This window comes from Marmota monax, unplaced genomic scaffold, assembly GCF_021218885.2.
Source record: "Marmota monax isolate L192 unplaced genomic scaffold, Marmota_monax_Labrador192_F-V1.1 WCK01_AAM20220418_F8-fsc00146, whole genome shotgun sequence".
NCBI lineage: Eukaryota > Metazoa > Chordata > Mammalia > Rodentia > Sciuridae > Marmota > Marmota monax.
The window spans coordinates 1,658,756-1,679,649 of record NW_026694096.1 but is presented as its reverse complement, the minus strand read 5'-3'; the positions used below and the strand labels follow the sequence as shown (position 1 = coordinate 1,679,649).

The 20,894-nt window shown below is 32.1% G+C and overlaps 1 protein-coding gene across 1 annotated transcript in view; it reads left to right on the top strand.

Moving 5' to 3' along the window:
* The window catches only part of Ptprq (protein tyrosine phosphatase receptor type Q), a 214,322-nt gene that overhangs the window by 48,559 nt on the left and 144,869 nt on the right, over window positions 1-20,894 (top strand). Inside the window, exons 18-20 of the mRNA XM_046465089.2 lie at window positions 13,391-13,551; window positions 14,682-14,827; window positions 19,707-19,875. Coding sequence (XP_046321045.1) covers window positions 13,391-13,551; window positions 14,682-14,827; window positions 19,707-19,875 — 476 coding nt within the window. The remainder of the gene's footprint in view (window positions 1-13,390; window positions 13,552-14,681; window positions 14,828-19,706; window positions 19,876-20,894) is intronic.

Sequence of the window (20,894 nt, the reverse complement as noted above, 5' to 3'; positions counted from 1 at the left end):
CATCCCTTATGTGCTGATTGCTTATTTATCTTTCATTTGTGAAAAGACAGTATGTCTTGTGATGGTTGTCTTGCTTCATGAAAACTCAGCAGATTAAAATCTTCCCTTTGATCTAATGTAAGTCCTCTTAGGAGGACTCACCAGTTATGTAACACATTTCCTAATGAATTTTAAATATTTCTACTCAGAAAATGAAATACTTTATAAAACATAGACATTTCCTTTCTTTTATATTTCTGATTTAGAAGGCCCAACCTTGAATGAGGGGCTACAATATTTTAAAGTCTATTTTTCTTTCATACATTAAGATTTTTCTCTTCTTATTCCCCTTTTAAGCCTTTTTCTTACTGTTCTTTAGAGATACATATCCTTGTGTTTTTTATTGCCTGATTCTTAGTCATTTTGTCTAGTTATGGCAAAATTGGGAGTATCATAAAAGATGTTAGTGAAAAGGAAGCAGTGGGAAGAATTTAACCCCCCTCCCCACATTAACCTACTCCTTCGTTCATTTGGCAATATTGTTAGAATACTTAAATGCATATGAACAAGACACACACAAGACCCACTCCTCCAAGGAACTTGGATTCTGAAGAGATAACTTGATTATATACCCATAAACAGAAATGAATGGATCTCATGGAAAAGAGGATTGCTTTTGATAGAATGTTCCCAGAAGACCTTGTTGAAAAGGTGGCATTGAAGTGTGATCTGAATCACAAGAAGGAGCTTCTTACATGTGATGATCTGCAGAAGGGAGCTTTCCAGAGATAGAGAATAAATATCAGCTATCTTTGCTCTGTGGGGAAATGTAGCTTGTCATTTTGAAGACCAGAGAGGCCACTGTTGCTGGGGATTTGGGCACCTTTGAAGAGTAATATAGAGGGAAGAAGGAAGAAAAAATTTAAGAACTAAGCATGATGGGAATTTGGTCCTAATTTTAAATAAAATGGGAGTTATGGAGCATTTCAAGGACTCTGAGGATTTTTACAGAAAATGAATTGTAGGGGGCGAAGTTGTTAGCAGGGTCCGAGGTAGGAAGATATTTTAGTAGTATTGTCAAGAGACAATAACAGAGTAGAAGAGAGAGTGGGCATCTCTTAGCTGTGGAAGACAAGCTGATATGACTTGGTGATACATTGGCTGTAGAGATTAAAAGAAAGAGAGAGAGAGAGAGAGAGAGAGAGAGAGAGAGAGAGAGAGAGAGAGAGGGGGGGGAATCAATGGTGGTGAATCCTAGACATTTATGTCATTTACTAAGTTAGAAAAAAATTTAAGCAAAATGAGTTGATGAAAGGTGAGAATAATTAACCTTTTTCTCTTATATTATCACAAAATTTTTCTGCCTTTGGTTTTCAGTCCCACATTGTGAGAACCTTGGTCCTCTGTAGTGACCAGGTTTCTCTTCCCAGAGCCTCAGCTATTCTTGGCATAATGTGTAGCACATACGTGGCTGGAGACCATATTCTAAAGGATGCTGTTTACCTGTTTCTTCTCTTTTCTGGGTGTGACCTGTTATGGTCTATGGAAGCCACCTACTCTAGGAACTTTGCAAAGATTCTACTTGTTTTGAATTCTGAAATGCATAGTAGCCAGACTTATTGAAAATAATTAATAGCACTTATTATATTACTTAAGAATATAGCCAGGCTGGAATTTTATATGCTGCAATTTAAATGTCATATAAAACATAACTTTTTATTTTCTGTAGCATGTTCCCTGTGTGTGTGTGTGTGTGTGTTGTTTTTTGTTTGTTTTTGCCATAATGATGGGGGATGGTAAAGGTCCTTATTTGAGATAACTCATTCTTTTCTCTTTCTCCCTCTGGGCTTGGTTCAATCTCTCTTGGGGTGTTTGTTCAAGTCAATTCAAAGTCTCGCTCCCGCTTGTACTTTTTATCTCATCTTTCAGAGGTATCTATTCTTAGTCTCTCTTCTCAAGATAGATTTTAGGTGCAACAGAAGCCCAGTGAAAGGGAGTGAGGGAATTCCAGGTTTGTGAAGTTGTAATTCATCTAACTTGGCAATCTTGGGAATTATTCCAGTACTGACTTGTAGTCATAGTTTCTAGTTTTAAGGTTTTTATTTTCCTTTTTAACTTGGTTCAGCCTCAATGCTTGTCTTAGTCCCCTGATTCTTCTGGAAAGTATGCTTTGACAGTCAGGTAGCTAGATATGTTCCACTGTGTCCTCTGTCCCAGTCAGCAGTGTGTAGGGTTTAGGAAAATTACTTCTACATCCTTCTCCCATTCTCAGTCATCTGCTGGAGGAACTCTTAGGTCTTGCTGGAGAGTGCCATACTGAACAGAGCTTTCTTAAGGGTTTGCATTTTTTCTTTCACTGCTAACAAGAAGCAGGACTCTCTTTATATTTCCCTCCCAAACCTATTTGGGTATTTTTATCATTCTACCCTCACCCTAAGATCCCAGGATACTCTAGTCTGACTAGTTTGCTCTTTTCTGCTTCTTTCTTTGTAGTAAAAGGTGTTTTCTTTGACTTAACTGATAGAATTGTCCTTACTTTTTAAATATAAAACTCTGGGGTTTCAAATCATCTAGAGTTGTGCAAGTGGAATGTCAGAAACACTTATCTCTCAACAAAACTTGGGTTTGTTTATACACAAACACACATACCTGTATACTTCAAGTTCTACTGTTCATTGTGATATTTAGGACATAAAACTAGAATTAAATAACTAACGTAAATTGAATTATTGTTGAATGGATGATGAATGAAGAGTATGTTTTAAGAGTTAGAGACTCAATATTGACTTTTTTGTCATTTCTGCCATAATTCCACTTTAGAATTCAAATAATGAATTCTACAGTGGAATTGATCACATAAAGAAAAAACACAAAAGGAGACATATTTAAGAATATCATCTAGCATACACTGAAACATATATAAATTATAATGAAGTATATATTTTTAAGTATTTTTAAGTTTCCAACATCTTCTTACTAAAATACTTTTTGGCAGCTTTAGCCAATATTGCTAAGTGAATAGTCATAATTCTAGATTCTCTCATTAGTGATTACTAATACTCTTTTTGGGCTCTTGCCATAATCAATTTTATTGAGAAGATATGAAGCAGGTATTGATATAATGAACATGGATTTGAGTCAGTGAGGTGGGATTAAATCTTGACTTCACTGCTCAATTATCTGTGTGTTTTCTGAAAATATGAATAAATAGTGGATGTCATAAATGGCAGGACCCCTGTTTCAAGGGTCCCTATTTCTGTTTTAGTTCTCATTTATAGTAGTTCAGTCGTTCTAATAATTACAAATTCTTCTAAGTATACTCTTCTGGGTGTTTTTTAAAGTGTGTTTTCAAAATAAAGGCTGTGTATTATATTTGTTATACTGGGTGACTACTCTCTTTGTCATGAATATTTCTGTACAGAATAGCTCATGAGGGTTCATGTGTAATTTATTTCCACTACTGTATGAGTCACATTTGGTTTATAGATGATGTGTTCAGAATTGGTTTTAATCCATTACATTTAAGAATGATTTTGCCTTCTAAAGTTTGCTTTTGAAATAACTTTGTTCATCTATCAAGATGGTAAAGCAGTATTTTTCCTCAGTGATGTCAATAAATTATGTTTTCAAATGATGCACAGTCCTTGCATTCTGAGGGCAACCACCATTTAATAAATGTGTATTTATTAGAGTACTATAAATTTATTCTCTTATATTTTAAATTGAGGCATAGTGTTCTAGTAAACTAATATAAAACTTATTCACTTACTATATTTTTTAATTCATGGTAGATTTGTTTAACAGATTTGCTTTAATAAGTGTCAATAAAATTTAACAGTTTTTTCCAAAACTTCCACGTGAATGTCCCAAAAAATATTGCTAAAATATTGTGGAATGAAAGTGATGCTAAAAACTCTAGCTATATATGAATCTTGACTTTAAAATGTTTCTAATTTTTCTTAATAATAAGTATGAGAGAAAAAATTTGACTCAGTCAGTTTGACAAATGTTTGCTAACCTCCCTGTGGAGATGCAAAATATTAGAACCTCAACATGATTTAGACTTATTAAAGATAAAATATGCCTATGTGAAATAACTAAAAAGAACTTGCTGAGAAATAGATTTGGAAGTAAAAATTATTCAGATGCAACTCTTTATTAAATGTCACTGATCAAATAATTTCCTTCATAATATAAAAACTTACCATTGTACAGGACCTTTTGTATGCTTTTAAAGTATTCCTGGTTCTGCTTCTTCTAGTTTCTAAAGATTATCACCCTATTAAAAATCACCTAATGGGTAGAGAATTTAGTAATAGGAATGGGAAGGGCCCATTTTAGATTTCCTGAATTGACCTCCCATTGTGGAATAAAGGTGGTAAAGATCAGTTAATGAGTTAGAGAGGGTCTCTGGAGGCAGCCTGTGAAGGATTGAAGGCAGGGTAACTTTTAGGAGGCTGATTATGGAACAGAATATGGGCTAGGCTTGGGAGAGTGGGAGAAACAAAACCTAGGTAGATGGAGTCTCTGAGTACAAGAGTGCTTTGTAAAGCTAAATGTGAGATTTCCAGGGGGATGATGAAAGCTGTGTCTCAGCTCTATCCTGCTAGTCATTTCTATGAATCACTCTGAAGCTTGGGTGCCAAGGTCACAAACAGACTATCCATGGGCCACCCATGCTACACTGGACTTACAAATAGCTCACAAATTCTAATTGTCAGCAGTTAAAAACCAGTGCATATCTAGTAAAACTCCAGGTTCCTTTGTTTCTTATAAATATTGGAATACTTGTACAGTATTTACCACAGTGAAGATCACCTGGAGTTGAATAGTGGCTGCCCTTTTAGGTGGAGCATTTGCTCTGTTTTATCATAGCTCCTAGTACTTCCTGTGTAAATATAAATTTGTTAGTCATTTATTTTACATGTCTGAATCTTGAGTTTTTAATCTCTTAATTTAGGGAGTTTGTTTATCATACTTGTAAAATGCACAAAACTGGACTAGATAGTGATTTCTTTGCATTCCAGCCTTGGGGAACAAAATGTCCCAGAGGGCTGAAGAAAAGTACTCAATCCAGTACAGTAGTTACCATTTTAAAACAAGTGTTTCAAGATAGTTTAATGAATCTGACATTATTACCCTATGTGCATATGATGACAAAACCTGTGTAATTCTACATCATGTACAACCAAAAGAATGAGAAGTTTATACTCCATTTATACATGATACATCAAAGTGCATTCTATCTTCATGCATAACTAATTAAAACAAAATAAAAAACAAATATTTTTAACATATATTTTCTTAGTTATATTTGCAGAAATACCATAAATGGAAGGTATTTTCTCCATATTACCCCCATTTTACAGTTCTAGAAACTGAATCTTAGTGAGATTAAGGATTTACTAATGTTACAGAACTGAAGTTGACAGTCAGAAATCATACCCAGGTCTGTCTTACCCCTAAATCCTGCTTTTTCCATAGCATTTGGAATAAATATTATAATTGGCATTTGTTCTAGAAAATTGGCAGTATACTTATAGGATTAAGGAAGTCTTAATTTGGTAAAGACAGAATTGCAACAAGACTAAACTTATTGTATCAACTTATAAGTGATATTTCTATAAAAGAATCACTGGTTTGTTATTGGTCAGCATTGGGTAATGGACGCTACTATTATGAGAGAATGAAAGTTATACTGTTTCAAATGTCAAACCAGTTGTATTACTTGTTACTGCAGTTGGATATGGAGAAGGCAGAGCTTGTTAGGGGAAGAGGGATAAGGATAGTGGAAAAACTTGGGGTTAAGACATTTGAAAAAATATTAAAAGAATGAGAATAGAGCAATATTAATAGCAGTCAGGTTTCTTTTTAGTTTTGATTACTGGACACATCCTAAATTGGCTTAAGAAAAAGCGAATTCATTGATACGTGTAACTGAAATGGCCAGGGATATACTAGATGGAAATAGGAACTCAATCATATCAGGAAAAGTGGGAAAAAATGAAGCTTTAGAGGTGGACAGGCCAAATATATGGAGTTCTGAGGCCAGAATGAGTAATTTGGATTTTACTGGGAGTATAATCAAATGGCCTTGGGATGTTTTCTCCAGAGATGTGATGTTTAGGTGCAAGGTTTAAATGAAAAATTAAAATCCTGTATAGTACTAAGAGTCATTTAACATTTCTCTCCCCGCAGTTTACGTGTGCGTGTGTGTGTGTGTGTTTCTATTTTTTTGGCTCTATTTTTAAGAATTCAGTTTGTCACTGAGTTATTTCAGTTACTTCCTTCTTAAATAATATGAATAGTACAAAAAATGAATATACTACTGGTATTACTCTAATGAAGACCTGAATCCTGAAAGAGCTTAGTTTTCTTTCTATAATTCTCAACCCATTCGTATTTTCTTGTTTAATAAGGATCTGTTAGTTACATGGTAAGCTCTAGGGGAATAGGGACTAAACCTTATCATTAGTTACTGGTTCATTGTCTGGCATATAGGAAGTATTCAATACAATTTCTAAAGCAGAGTATGAACAATCTGGAGAAGAGATCATGTGGGTGCACATCCTAATGTTTGGGTCAATATTAATTTAAGTTTCTTAGTACTTTGGATTTCCATAGTTATATGTTTCATCTTGTGTATGCTTTCTCTGATGTATTGATCCCCACGTGAGAATCATGTGGAGAGAGGGTGTGAAATAGAATCCAGAACTACCAATTTAGGGCAGCGGGGTGTTTATATAATTATTGATTATAGGGAGGCTAACTTTGAGAATGAAGGATTTTAGTTGGATGAAACTAGGCTGAAGAACTAGTTCCATACTTTGGAATCAAAACTTTTTTAATACTCAACTGGATTTATGAGTCCAAATATGATTTGTGTGAATTCTGTGAAGAGATACAGAAAGAGAATTGGAAAGCAATAAGAATTTTCTCCCAAAGTATAAAGTTAAATAAAGGTGATTTCACAGAAAGTAATGATCAAATGCATTCTAGTGATGGCTTTCTGTAGCTTCTGCTTGCTTGGAGGCTAGAATCATAATTGAATCTAGAGGTTTGCCTATTCCTCAGCTTTTTTTTATAACCAAAGTTTCCAGTGTTTTTCAGTAATTGAAAAACAGATGGTTTGAAATTGTGTTATTTGGTAAGGACCAGGAATAACAATAATCTAAATTTTAGGTTAATACAAAATCCACATGTTTATATTTTAAAGCAAGGATTAAGGTTGATATCAGTCCTAAGCAGGACTGTCTTTGAGAAATGAAGCCTTGTTATGAGAAATTAATTTTGCGATAAGGTATTTGTTACTACTGAATAAAAAAAGAAAGAAAATGACTTTAAATAAGTAGAGAGAGCACTGATTTACAAAAAACAACAAAAAATGACCACTTGGATGGCATATTTTTTCCATTTTCCATATTTGTGATTATAATTTATAATGCTTTTATTAGCAGACAATCCACCACTGATTGTATTTTAAGATTTATTACACATTAAGCATTGTGCATGACCTTGGCTTTTTAGAGATTTTTTTTTTTTTTTTAATTTCTACTGTATTTGGCAAATTTAGGGAGAAAAATATGTCTTTCTTATTTCTTGATTTCATTCATAAGATTAATTTTATATTATATTTATTGAACCCATAACCTAATTTCTCAATAGAAAAGTGTTTTGAGATCTATTTGTACTATTTAAACCCTGCTAAATGATTGTCAGACTTCTATAGATTTAAATACAATTTAGGTCAAAATTATTTACTCATCATTATACTATACCATTATAGTTATTGTTTACTAAAAGTGAGTCTTCTTCCTCATAAAAAATGTATTCATTAGTTAGTACACAATGCTTTAAAGTATCAAATATGATGCTTTGGTCTCCATTTGTACAAGAGTGGATAAATATTCAATTGGAGAAGAAAAGACCAATAATTACCTGCTTGTCATTAATAATCACATTTAAGTTATAAATTCCATATGAAATTAAATTATATTGAAATTAAAAATTTACAAAAGGAGAAAGTAAAATTAATACATAGCTTTTAAACTATAATAAAAAATAATAAATATAATAATAATGAGAGAAATTAATTGGGGAAATTGATCCAGAGAAACAAAGAAAAGCACAAGTTAATGTTATTCATGAAGAAGTCAACATAACTATAGCTACTTAAAAATGAAAAGATAATAGGCTATTTTGAACAACTTTGACAACAAAGTTTCAAACTTGAGTAAAATCACAAAATCCTAGTGAGTTATAACTTACAACTTTCAAAGGAATGGAAAACCTGGATACATATGAACTTCAGAAAAGCAGTGGTAGTTAATAACTCTATATTAATCCAATAGCTCACTTTCTGACATCCTTAAAACAAATTTCTGAGCCCAGTGGGGATGACATCCTTTAACTGTGACTGTAAACCTTTCAAACCAGAGGCAGAGTCTTTTTTACCTTCATATTCCCATCATAGATTATGGTACATATATTACAGTCTCTCAATAAAAATTCATTCACTAATTAAATAGGATATAATATTCACTCCGTCTTGCTTTTTCCATCCTTACTGAACTTTGAGAGCCTCTGAAATTCATTTTACTTGGGTTTGATGAGCTTTTCCTCTTGCTTTCCTTAGAATTTGTCCCAAATTATTTTCTCTATCCTCCAGCCCCTCTTACCTCTTTGATAGCAGGTAACTCAACTTCCATTCTGCACTGAAAATGAAGGTGGCTATCTCAAACTTTATTGCCCCAACAACTTGCTCTCCAAACCTATCAACTCATGTACATCCTTAACCTTTGCCTCCATTCTCAGGTGATAAAATCTCTCTACAATCTCTTTTTATGTATTTTGGATCCTTATTCCTTGTCTCTAAGTTTTTGGAACCTTCCATACCTGGCTAGTTTGGGGCCACTGAATACATTATTACTAACACTGATATTACCAAGCTGTGATAAGTAATTATTATTCTAGAATAAGGTGTAACATGAAAGAGCAGTTTCATTATAGGGCATGAAAATTAGTGAATCACTGATTCATATGAGGAAGAAAATCGTTCGATAGAGTTCAGTAATTGAATGCTGATATTCTTTATATATATATATCTTTATATATATATATCTTTATATATATATATCTTTATTTTATTTATATATTTTTTTATGTGGTGCTGAAGATTGAACCCAGGGCCTTGCACGTGCTAGCCAAGTGCTCTACCTCTGAGCCACAACACCAGCTCTGAATGTTGATATTCCTTACTTTGGAGATCAGTATTTAGTGAGTGAAAAGACTAAAATAGAATGTTTAGATAATGTTTAGATAAAGGCAGAAAATTTAAAAAAAAATAAATTCATAGAAGCATACAAGAATGGATATCATCAAGTTAGATTACCTCCATGAAACAAAGTATTAAATGATGAATTATAATTAAGATGATGCCCTTTCAAAGAGTCTCAAACCTTGTATAGGAAACCACACATATTCATACTTCAGCAATGGGAATTTTTTTTTCTTTTTCTTTTTTTTTATTGGTTGTTCAAAACATTACAAAGCTCTTGACATATCATATTTCATACAGCAATGGGGAAATTTGTTTGTCTTCCATTGGCTTGGATATTCAAAATTCCTTCCTAGACAGTTGTTACTTATCATGGTAACTATAAGAAATGAACAAAGAAATTGGTAAAGCAAAGAAATTGCTCTTATTCTCCATTTTTTCCTTTTTGACCTAGATGTCAAATGTGGTTGCCTTTTTGGGGAAAAAAGATGTTAAGTAGTAAATAACTTCATCTCAAAGACTAAATTTTTTCCCAACATAAGACATTTTCTTGGTATGAGACATTTTCTTCTATGAGTGAAGATAAAAAACAAAAACAACAAAATATCTTTTTATATTTATTCAAAATAATGTCAAAGTAATCCAAATTTGTGATTTTTCCAAATTAAATTTCCAAGTTATAAGAATAGTCTTTGAGGTTTAATATTAAATCAGTAAAATGATGGCAATGAAGCCTGCCCTTAATTTTTTTCTTAGTATTAACATTTATTGAAAAGTGAAATATTTTAAGAAATTAAGTATTGTATAACATTTATATTCCTTTAATTTTCACACAGTCTGTGACTAAGTTAAAATCACTTTGTCAGTTGGGCCTTCTGGCTTCCTCCCCCACTCAGCTACCTGTTCTACTCTCAGGCTTTGCAGGCTCCCTCCCCAGTGAGCAGCTTACTGTATCCTGTTGTGTGCCTTAGTCTTCTCTTCTCTACTTTGATCTTAACTGATTTCTTTGATTATTGTTTTCTCTCTCTCTCTCTCTCTCTCTCTCTCTCTCTCTCTCTCTCTCTCTCTCTCTCTTGCTTTTGCTACTTTTGCCAGGCACAAAGTAGATTTAAATAAGTTTTATTGAATATAGAATTCACAATATTATCTCTAAGTTCACAGGGAGCAGAGAAGTCATCTATGTTTAGCACTGGCTAAAGATTGGTCCTCCCTAATTCGGACATATACTCGTCTCCTTTTAAAAGACTTCAATAGAAGACAGCAAAGAGAATGTTTGAATAGATATTTTTAAAGTGGAACCACAAATTATCAATAGACATATAAGAAGACATTTCATTTGACTCATAGTCAGGGATGTGCAAACTAAAATTTTTGTCAATTAGATCTGCAGAAATTATGAAGAATTTGCCAAAATATGTATTCTCATATGTTATTGGTGTGACTCTAAATAATAATTTAAAGTTTGGAATGATGATCATTTTGGAGCAATAATCATTAAAATAAAGGATGTATCAGTCCATATGACTTAACAATCACACAACTTAACAAGCAGAAATGAAGTTACTATTGTGAAAAGTATTTATTGAGGGATGCCTACTGCAGCATTGTTAGTAATAGCTAAGTAAATAAATAAGAGAAACCCCCTAAAATTTAATTCTTAGAAGAAAGACTGGAAAACTATAATACCCCCAAATTTTGTAGTTATAAAAACATAATGATTTGGATTTCTTATTAACATAAGAGAAAGAAAATCAAGGTTCAGAACATACATTTTTATATATGAAAATAAAGCATGATGATGGAACATATGAAAGTTCTTTTCTAATATTTTAAGTCAATTAAGAACAAAACAGATTTTAAAACTAACCAGCTAATCCCAAGAGTACAGCTCAACACAGCAGTGTCTCAGCTGGGTTTCTTATGTGTGGGAGGGAGTGAACCCTCTCTGCTGTTGAACTGCTCCCTAGTTGGCTCCTTAGAGAGTGGAGATCTCATGCCTTAGACTACAGGTTTCTGTGTCACCACCATTGGGGCAACAGATACTCAGAACAAGGAAGATGGAGAGGGAGCCTCAGTGACAGTTCACTTGTCTCTTCTTTTCCCTTCCCCTTAGTTCTCAGTTTTATGACAGAACATTTCATGCAAGCCAAAGATATATTCTGAACTATTTCATGGAAAGTTTATTTATGCTCAGATCTTCTTCTATCTCATTTATTAGAATATCAATCACAATTCTAAAATTAAAAAAAAAATCCAAACTTATAAGGCATTAGTATCTGAAAACTTTTTGCTAGGACTATCTTATCTCTTATGGCAAACCAGAATAGATGTATAAAGTATATCGATTTATGTCTACTGAAATAAATTATTGAGTTTCTTATAAGGAAAATTTATTGAGACTATCTTCTTGTTACTATAATATCTAAATACTTGAGAAAAGTTTATTTTAATGTGCATTTTCTAAGCAACTTTTTTATTCTGCTTTATCTACGGAACAATTTTTTTTTTATGGTAGCCAGATATTTATCTGTAATATTTTGCTGTGAAGAATCAGGGCAAGAAGATACTGAGGTAAGGTGCATTGTAAAATATGCTTGAAGAGTAATTTTCAAAATAGACATAAGGCAATTAGATTACTTTAGCTAATACCATAGCTTTAAAGATCTGAATTGGATTAGCTCTTCTGCAGTATTCTGATGACTGTGACCTATGAACAACAGCAGTGCAGAATTGGGTCAAGTTTCCATGACAAGGCATCTTTTTCTGAAACTAACAGCTACAGCATTAAGAATTTTAAAAGCTCCTCTTCTGTGATCTCAATGAAGTCAAAGAAAGCTCTCCCTACTGCTTTTGGAAGAGAGTGTCTAATGAAACTGTTTCAAATTGCTGAATGGCCTGGCTAATCCCACCTGTCTCCAGTTGCAGATTCTGAATCCAAGATTTTTCTCACCATGCTAAGCTATCTATTTTACAGATAACAATACTTGTATTTGGAGTAAATTGGCAAGTCTGCAATAGTAAAACCATGGTTGAAGTGTTATCTCTTGGTGGTTACCCTTATTTCATGTAAAATCTATTATTCCTCTTAAGGATTTCCATATTTAGATATTTAAGGAGTAAAGAAAGAGTGTTTCTGTTTAGAAGGGATATCCAGTTACTTTTTGGGTGCCTTGTGTTTCCAGAAAAGAAAAATATGAGATTATATGAGACATTCTTTTTCTGTGATATTGATAATATTCCCTTGTTGAAATTCTATAATATTTTATTGTTCTAAAATGTGTATTTCTTTTTTAGATGCACATTTTTAGCACAACTATATACACGTTCATTCCTTGTTTTTAGATAGTAATCTGTGTTCAATTCAAAACTCTAGAAACTGAGCAAATGTGACTAAAATAAACTAGTTGTAGTGTTAAATAACTTGCAGCACTTCATTCTTTTGGGGGACTTTTTGGTACTTACTTGGAGAGTTTTGCGTTCATATTGATTTGACTTATTTTCTTTTCTGGCATGCCATTTTTAAATACCTATAAGATTTTGATTGAGTCAGAGATGTGAACTGTTTTATTCTTTCCTGTATGATATACATATGTTGTTTTCAATATCATTTCTATTAAATAAGTAAAGGAGAGCCCATAGACTTGCTATTTTAGATACTACTAAACTGTATTTACAATTTTTTGATTGAAGTTAATGCCATTTTTATACAATATATGAAAGATGGCTTTGTTTGACAATCAGTTGTGTAAGTAAGATTTTGCCGACATTTAAAAAGAATAAATATTTGAACAAGTAAACCATTAGTATGAAAGGGAATGCTGTAATTACTTTGAATACACAGTATTCCTAGAGACCCATTAAAGTTGGCCCAAACTGTAATTATGAACATGTTATTAACACTTGATTGAATTACTAAATGTACTTGAAAGCAAATGAAGTTAATTCACTAAAGTATTCTGAAATTCACTATTTTTAGTATCTTAGGATAAGTGAAATCGTTATCCTATTAATTTAGATTAATACATTTCTATACATAAATGCTACTTACGTTTGAAATACTTGTGCTTAAAAAGTAGATGGAAATTTTTAATTTAAAAGCCAATTATGCAGATAATATTCTTTTTTCTCTCTCAGGGATATATCATCATTAAAAACCATTAATGTAACTGGAACGTCATTAGAGTTTTCAGATTTGGACTATAATGTTGAATATAGTGCCTATGTAACAGCTAGCACTAGATTTGGTGATGGAAAAACAAGAAGCAATATCATTAACTTTCGAACACCAGAGGGAGGTGAGTTCTTATGAATAGAAGCCAACTTAAAGAATATTGTGCTTAGAAAAGCATTCAGTATCAAAATATTTGAGTGATAAATGCATATTATTGTCACCATCATCATCTTTTCCTACTTCTCTTCTTCTTCCTCTTTCTTCTTTTTCTCTCCCTCTCTCTCTTTTTCTTTTGTGGACCCTAGGATGGAATCCAGGGCCTTGCTTTCTAGAAAAACACTGTAGCACTGAGGCCCATCTTCAGTTCTAATATCCATTTTCAAAATTGCATCTACTTCCTAGTTGTGTGATGTTGGAAAGCTAGTTAATCAATCTTTGCCTCAATTTCCCATCTATAATGTAGAAGCAATATCATATCTACTCATATGGTCCTTATGAGGATTAAATAAATTTATGTTTGTGAGTGCACTCAACACAACACTTACATGACACATAATAAACATTTGTTTATTATTTGTGATTGTTAAATGGAAGAAAATAAAATGCATGAAGTCAGCTCTCTACCTCTGACCTTTATTATTCAATTTCACAATTCTAAACTAGATAGGTATTTTATTTTATGTTTTTTCTATTGGAAACTTGTTATTATGTTGCTTTAAAATCTAGAGTAGTCAGCAAGATTTAGAGCCAGGGAACTTTTTTTTTTTTTTTTGGCGGGGGGCAGATTCTGGGGATTGAACTGAAGGCACTCAACCATTGAGTACCATCCCCAGCCCTATTTTGTATTTTTTATTTAGAGACAGAGTATCCTCACTGAGCTGCTTAGTGCCTCGCTTTTTGCTAAGGCTGGCTTTGAATTTGTGATCCTCCTGTCTCAGCCTCCTGAGCTGCTGATATTATAGGCATTACATGGCTCCTGGCCCCCAGGGTAGTATAGTATGAAATCCATCTGTCCTCCACTTGAATATTGGTATGGTAGACTGTCCCAATGAGTCTTAATGTGGTAGGATGAGTCAGGGAGTCTTATGGATTTCACTTCTGACATCTAAATAGGTAATATATTAAGTTGTTTTAAAAAATAATTCTCATTTCTTTAGCTTAAAAGTGTAGGAAAATTCAGGTATTTCAGACACTACTAGAGGCCACAAGTACAGGGTTTTTGTGGTTGTTGTTGTTCAATTATTTATTTTACAGCACCCAGTGATCCTCCCAGAGATGTTCATTATGTAAATCTCAGTTCTTCATCAATAATTCTCTTTTGGACACCTCCTTCAGAGCCTAATGGGATTATACAATATTATTCTGTTTATTATAGAAATACTTCAGGTACTTTTATTCAGGTAAGAACTGAATTTTCTCTTATTACATTCTTTAGTTATGTAGTTAATGAAGACTTGCCGTGGTAAAGAAATTTACTTATTTTACATACATAATTGTGCACAGACATATTTTATAAAACTCCCACCAATGGAAAAATGTGGTGGAGAATGTATTAGATGCATTTCAACACCCCTCCATGTCTATATCAGTTTTAAGTGTATTTAAATAACAATGAAGCTGCCACCTATTTAAAATTCTGTATGTATAGATGGCCCTCAATTATACTTCCTCCAAGAACTATTCTTAGTGTTAATGGTTTTTATTTATTCTATTATTTTTATAGCTAAAAACACATTTTCACTTTGTTTGTTTACAATATGAATAGTTTTAGGGTTTGTATATGTTTGTGTTTTTCTTCATTTAAATTTTTTTTGATTATGGTCAAGATGTTATAGTTATTATAATATTATTATTGCTTAAAATCAGATATGATGAAGATCCTAGGAATGTGATTATTTTAAATTTGTGGTGTTAAGGTTCTAGGCTTGCACTGTTTGTAGTGGGCACTTTATGGGATGTATCTGATGATAGTCATGGTAGCCCACATTCATTTAATTTAGAAAAATATTTTCAATTTTTTTTTCCACAGAATTATAGTATTTATCCAGATTAATTTTTCACAGAACTCTGTAAAGGACAAAATTGGAGTTGTTGTGATTGAATCAAAGGTGGGAAGAGTTAGAAGATAATTTTGAAAATAGAAGAAATACTGCCATTTATAGAATATTTACTTTACTAAGAAATTATTGACTGCGTGTTGATTGTGATTGTGGCAAGTCTTTGTTATCTTTTTAAGCAACAGGAGAGTAGAGATAGAACTTTGTAATTCTGAGTTGTCTAATCCTGTTTGTGCCTGACAATCCAAGATTAGTCCTAGAGTCAGTGCTTGTGAGTGACAACCTCTGGGATTAGGCAAGGCTTGCTTTAGTGCCACTGTGATGCATTTCAGGCTGATGAATAGGTAAGGGCAGAACTTTGCAAGCCATCTCAGGACTAGTCCAGAAGAGAGAAAAAATGAGTCCAGAGGCTGGTTCAGTGTTTGCAATCTGCCCTCTAAACTGGGGTTGTACAAGTACAACTACTTAAAACTTCATGCCAAAATGAAAACTACTTTTGAAAGACATGTAGATATAGAAATAGATTTAATTGTACAAATTTTAAAAACAAATTCCTTAAGAGCAGAAAGAAAAGGAAGGGTCCAGTTTTATTCTCTGTTTTACATCAAGTAGTTTTTGTCATTCCTTTTTGTTCTGCTCTGTTTATGAAAGAAAAAATGGAGATTAGTGAGGCAGTTTTTCACCACAGTATTGTATACAATTTTAACAATATTCATTATATCATAAAAGGTATTCAAATTGCAATTTTTCTTCTTTCATACGTTTAACAAGCATTGCAAAATGGTTTCTGTAGTTCTACATCTTAGCCATGTTTGTCTCTTACAATTTGCTTATAGTTTAAACATGATTATATTTGATTCTCTTTGTCCACATCTAAATAATCAAGTATAAACATCTAACTATGGGTTTCAACATCCTTTTCTAAACCTATATATTCAAACTTGGTATATAATATGATCCCATTTGCAATTCATTTGTCTTAGAACATGTTATCTTTTAAGTAATCTTAAGAATGCTTTTAAGTGTGACAGCTGCAAAAGGGCACAGGCTAATGATGTTAAAGCGCTTGAGAAGTATAGTCTCATATTGCTTCAAGTTCATTCCTGCTTTAAAGTATTCCTAAGGTTATTGTTAAAAATAGCATCAACATCTTTGCTACCTGATTTTCTATTTGGGGTTTGTAGAAGAACTCCTCATAGCAAGAATTGTATAGCTGAATAGGTTTATAGCTTTTTCCTTGTTCTTTCTTCTCTTCTTTCCCCTCCCCACAGAATTTGTAGAATACCTCATGCTGAGTAAGTCATATTAACTCCTATTGCAGGTATCTGCTACTTTTCTTAGTTCCCTTACATTATAGCAATACTTTGAAGAAAAGAACATGTGACATTATCTTTCCTTTCCCTCATGTTCCCTGGAACAAAGTGACACATACATAGCTTTAATGCTCAATAAACATTTTAATAGAAAGAATATAAAATTATTATAATTGACAAACATTTTCAGTACTTAGTTATAATTTTGGAACACTTGAGTTTGGAGTGATCTTTCCTTCTTATTATCTTGGGGAACTTAATCTCTCTACCACTACTTGGCAGTCCATCTTGTTCTTTCTTTATTTGTCACGCACTGTTTTGTATAGATTATTAACTCTCGTCCATTTTAATTACTACCAATTTATGTCATGTCTTTTCAGTGTGCCTGGCAAAATGCCTTATATAAAAAGCACTAAGTGAATTTTGGTTGATTAATTAATCAAATTTGAAAGCTTTTACTAAATACTTTCTGACTGTATTTACATAAACCAAGGAATAATCCTTAATTAAGGTAATTAGGACCAAAATACATTTTGGGGACAAAAGTAAATAGATGAATTAAATAATAATCTGGATAATTGATCTCATTTAATAAATTTATTATATGTCTATGCATGCTGAGTCACACAACCCAACAGGACTTCTGGTTGATTCAAAATTATTTATTACTCAAGTCATCAATGTTATAGGTAATTAGAATAACAAATAGCAAACAAAAATAAAAAGTTTTAAAACAAGAAGTTTTAAGTAATTAATATTTTTAAGTGATACTTTTATTAGCCAGTTATTTCATATATAAAATAAATATATTGGAAGGCATTAAAGTTTATACATCTTATTTTGTGTGTTGTTATATGACTTTAATATGGCTGTTCCAAAATAACTAACCAAAAAATTGAAGTAAATCTTTATTTCATTCCCTCTTTTCTTCCCTCAAACTAGGAAAAGAACCACAAAATTTTATTGAATGTAATTTCTGGATAAAATTCAGAACCATCTTGTCTATACATTTAGTCAAATTGATTATAAATTGTTAGTTATTTTAACAAAACTAATTGCCATTATTGTTTTTTTCGTGTGCCAAATATGGTATTAATTGCTTTATGTGCCTCATTGTAATCTAATCCTCAAAGCTCTCTGTAAGTGGAGATGATTATTTGCTTTTTACAGTTGTGGGAAGAGAAGTAGATAATCTATTGAGGGCTTCCCTGCAAGAACTTGAATGTAAGGTCTATAAGACTCAAAGCTTTCCATGTGGGTTGGGATGATTCAGATTACTTAGTATAAATACATTATTATAAAATTATTCATACTCATTTGTGATGTGCTTTTAAAAATCTATTTTCCTTTACTTTAGAATTCATTTTGTTTGATTATGTGATTTATTTTTAATTTTTCACCAGAAGGAAAACAGTTGCAAGAATTCCTTAAATATTAAAAAAAATCTTTGGGATAAATATAACTATTAGGAATGAGAACTTAAATATGTCATTCTGTACATTAGAGAGTACATTTGATTTCCCTTTGCTCTCCAAAAGTATAGAACAAAGAGGGCTCACTAAAGATGAATAATAATAAATATTTGAGTTTATAGAAAGAGGTAAACACTTTCATAATTCCTCTATAATTAATGAGAGGAAAAAATTTAAAAATTTATATTTCCAAACTTGTTTAAAAACAGTGAATACTTTGAAAAGTACTTAAGTGTTTCACAAGGAAAACCACTGATCAGCACAGTTACAGCGTTTTCACTTTCATTACCAATATAAGCTTTAAAGTTTATTTGGTATATTTATTTTTTAAAGAAAAATTTCCCAAAGGACTTAAAAACAGCATACTACATACTATATCAATGTTTATAGCAGCACAATTCATAATAGTTAAACTGTGGAACCAACTTAGATGCCCTTCAATAAATGAATGGATTAAAAAATGTTGCATATATGCACAATGGAATATTACTCAGCAATAAAAGAGAATAAAATCATGGCATTTGCAGGTACATGGATGGGGTTAGAGAAGATAATGCTAAGTGAAGTTAGCCAATCTCAAAAAACCAAATGCCAAATGTTTTCTTTGATATAAGGAGGCTGATTCATAGTGAGATGGAGAGAGGGAGCATGGGAGGAATATATAAACTCTAGATATGTCAGAGGGGTTGGAGGGGAAGGCAGGGGGCATGGGGTTATTAATCATGGTGGAATATGATGATCATTATTATCCAAAGTACATGTATGAAGACACGAATTGGTGTGAATATACTATGCATACAACCAAAGATATGAAAAATTGTGCTGTATATGTATAATAAGAATTGTAATGCACTCCGCTGTCATATATAAATAAATAAAAATCAAAAAACCAAATCAAAAAAAGAAGAAAAATTTCTACCGTCTATTCCTCTTTTTTAATTAAATAATTTATTTTAATTAGGTATATATGACAGCAGAATTAATTTTGAGTCATTGTACACAATTGCAGCACAACTTTTCATTTCTCTGGTTGTATACGATGTAACGTTGCAACATATGTGCAGTCATACATGTATCTAGAGGAATGATGTCCATATCATTCCACCATCTTTTTTATCTCCATACCTCCTTCCCACCTCTCCCTCCCCTTTGCCCCATCAAAGCTCATCAATTTTTCCCATGTCCCCCATTATGGATCAGCATCCACTTATAAGAGAGAACCTTTGTTTTGTATTTTTGTGATTGGCATCCATTCCTCTTTTAAAGCAAACATATTTCCAGCTTAATTATTGCAATGAAAATAATCTATATTGATTTTCCTAAAACTTAATATATTAAAGTAAGAGAGAATCAATTAATGGATAATAATTATTTTAAAACATTCAAGTACATCAAAAACATATTCTGAACCTTTAAAACAATATATTTATTTTTCAGAATTTTACACTCTATGAAGTAACCAATGAGTTTGACAATATGACCGTTTCTGCAATAATAGATAAACTGGCAATATTCAGCTACTATACATTTTGGTTAACAGCAAGTACTTCAGTTGGAAATGGGAATAAAAGCAGTGACATAATTCAAGTATACACAGATCAAGACAGTACGTAACTAAAAAACATTTATTAATATCAATTAAGTTACTTTAAAACTTTGTGATTATTTCACGAATTGGTAATAAAATCTTTTTAGGCATATTTATTCATTATAAGAATTTGAAAATTCATTTAATATAAGAAAACTATTATAAAAATAATAGCCCCTTCATTTCATGAAAACTGCTACCATCCATTCATTAGTTTTTGCTTTTATTGCTTCAAAATGTGTCACAGCCTGCCGTTATAGAATTGAAAAATGCTTCTGTACCCATGGATGAATTTTCTAATCGTTAATATATTTGTCCATCTGCTTTAGGAATGACTTTTTTTAATCTCCAGCAACTTGCTTCCTTTCCAGACTTTGAATCCACATAGGACTTTATGCAGCACTTTTATTGTTTTTGTGACTAATACACTCCGAATAGCGAAATAGAAATTTCTTATTTGCAGTTTCTGCAGAATCCTGTTTGTACTGAGTATTCAGAAAACTAAAATGATTGAAGCTCTTAATTTTTTTTTTAGGTTTCAGTTGTGACAATATAATAAGTGGATCATTTCCTATTTCCCTTGTGGTTGTTTCTGTTGGCTACTTGTTTATTTTTAAAGATTAATCTCCTATTGATAAATGGTATTCACCTATGTTTCTGATGACAGTAAAATTCCATATGTATTATTTGGAAGTCATAAGTTGACAGACACTATAAGCATGAGAAATGAATGCTTACCTTGTTGGAAAAAATCTTTTTTGAATAGTTGACAAGTTGATCAACAAAATACAAAAAATATGTGGAAATGTAAATTTAAGAAGTCTTTAGAAATAATGCTTTTAGTATAATATGTGGTCAATATCATTTCAGGCATTCTTTAAATGCAGATCTCTCCCAAGATTTTTGGAATGTATAATATTTTAACAAGTATAATTATAGCACCATAAATAATAAGCATTTACTGTACAATGCTCCAAGTGGGATTTCAAATTTACATTAATAAAGTTGAGTCTCAGAATATAGCTGATATCTGAGAA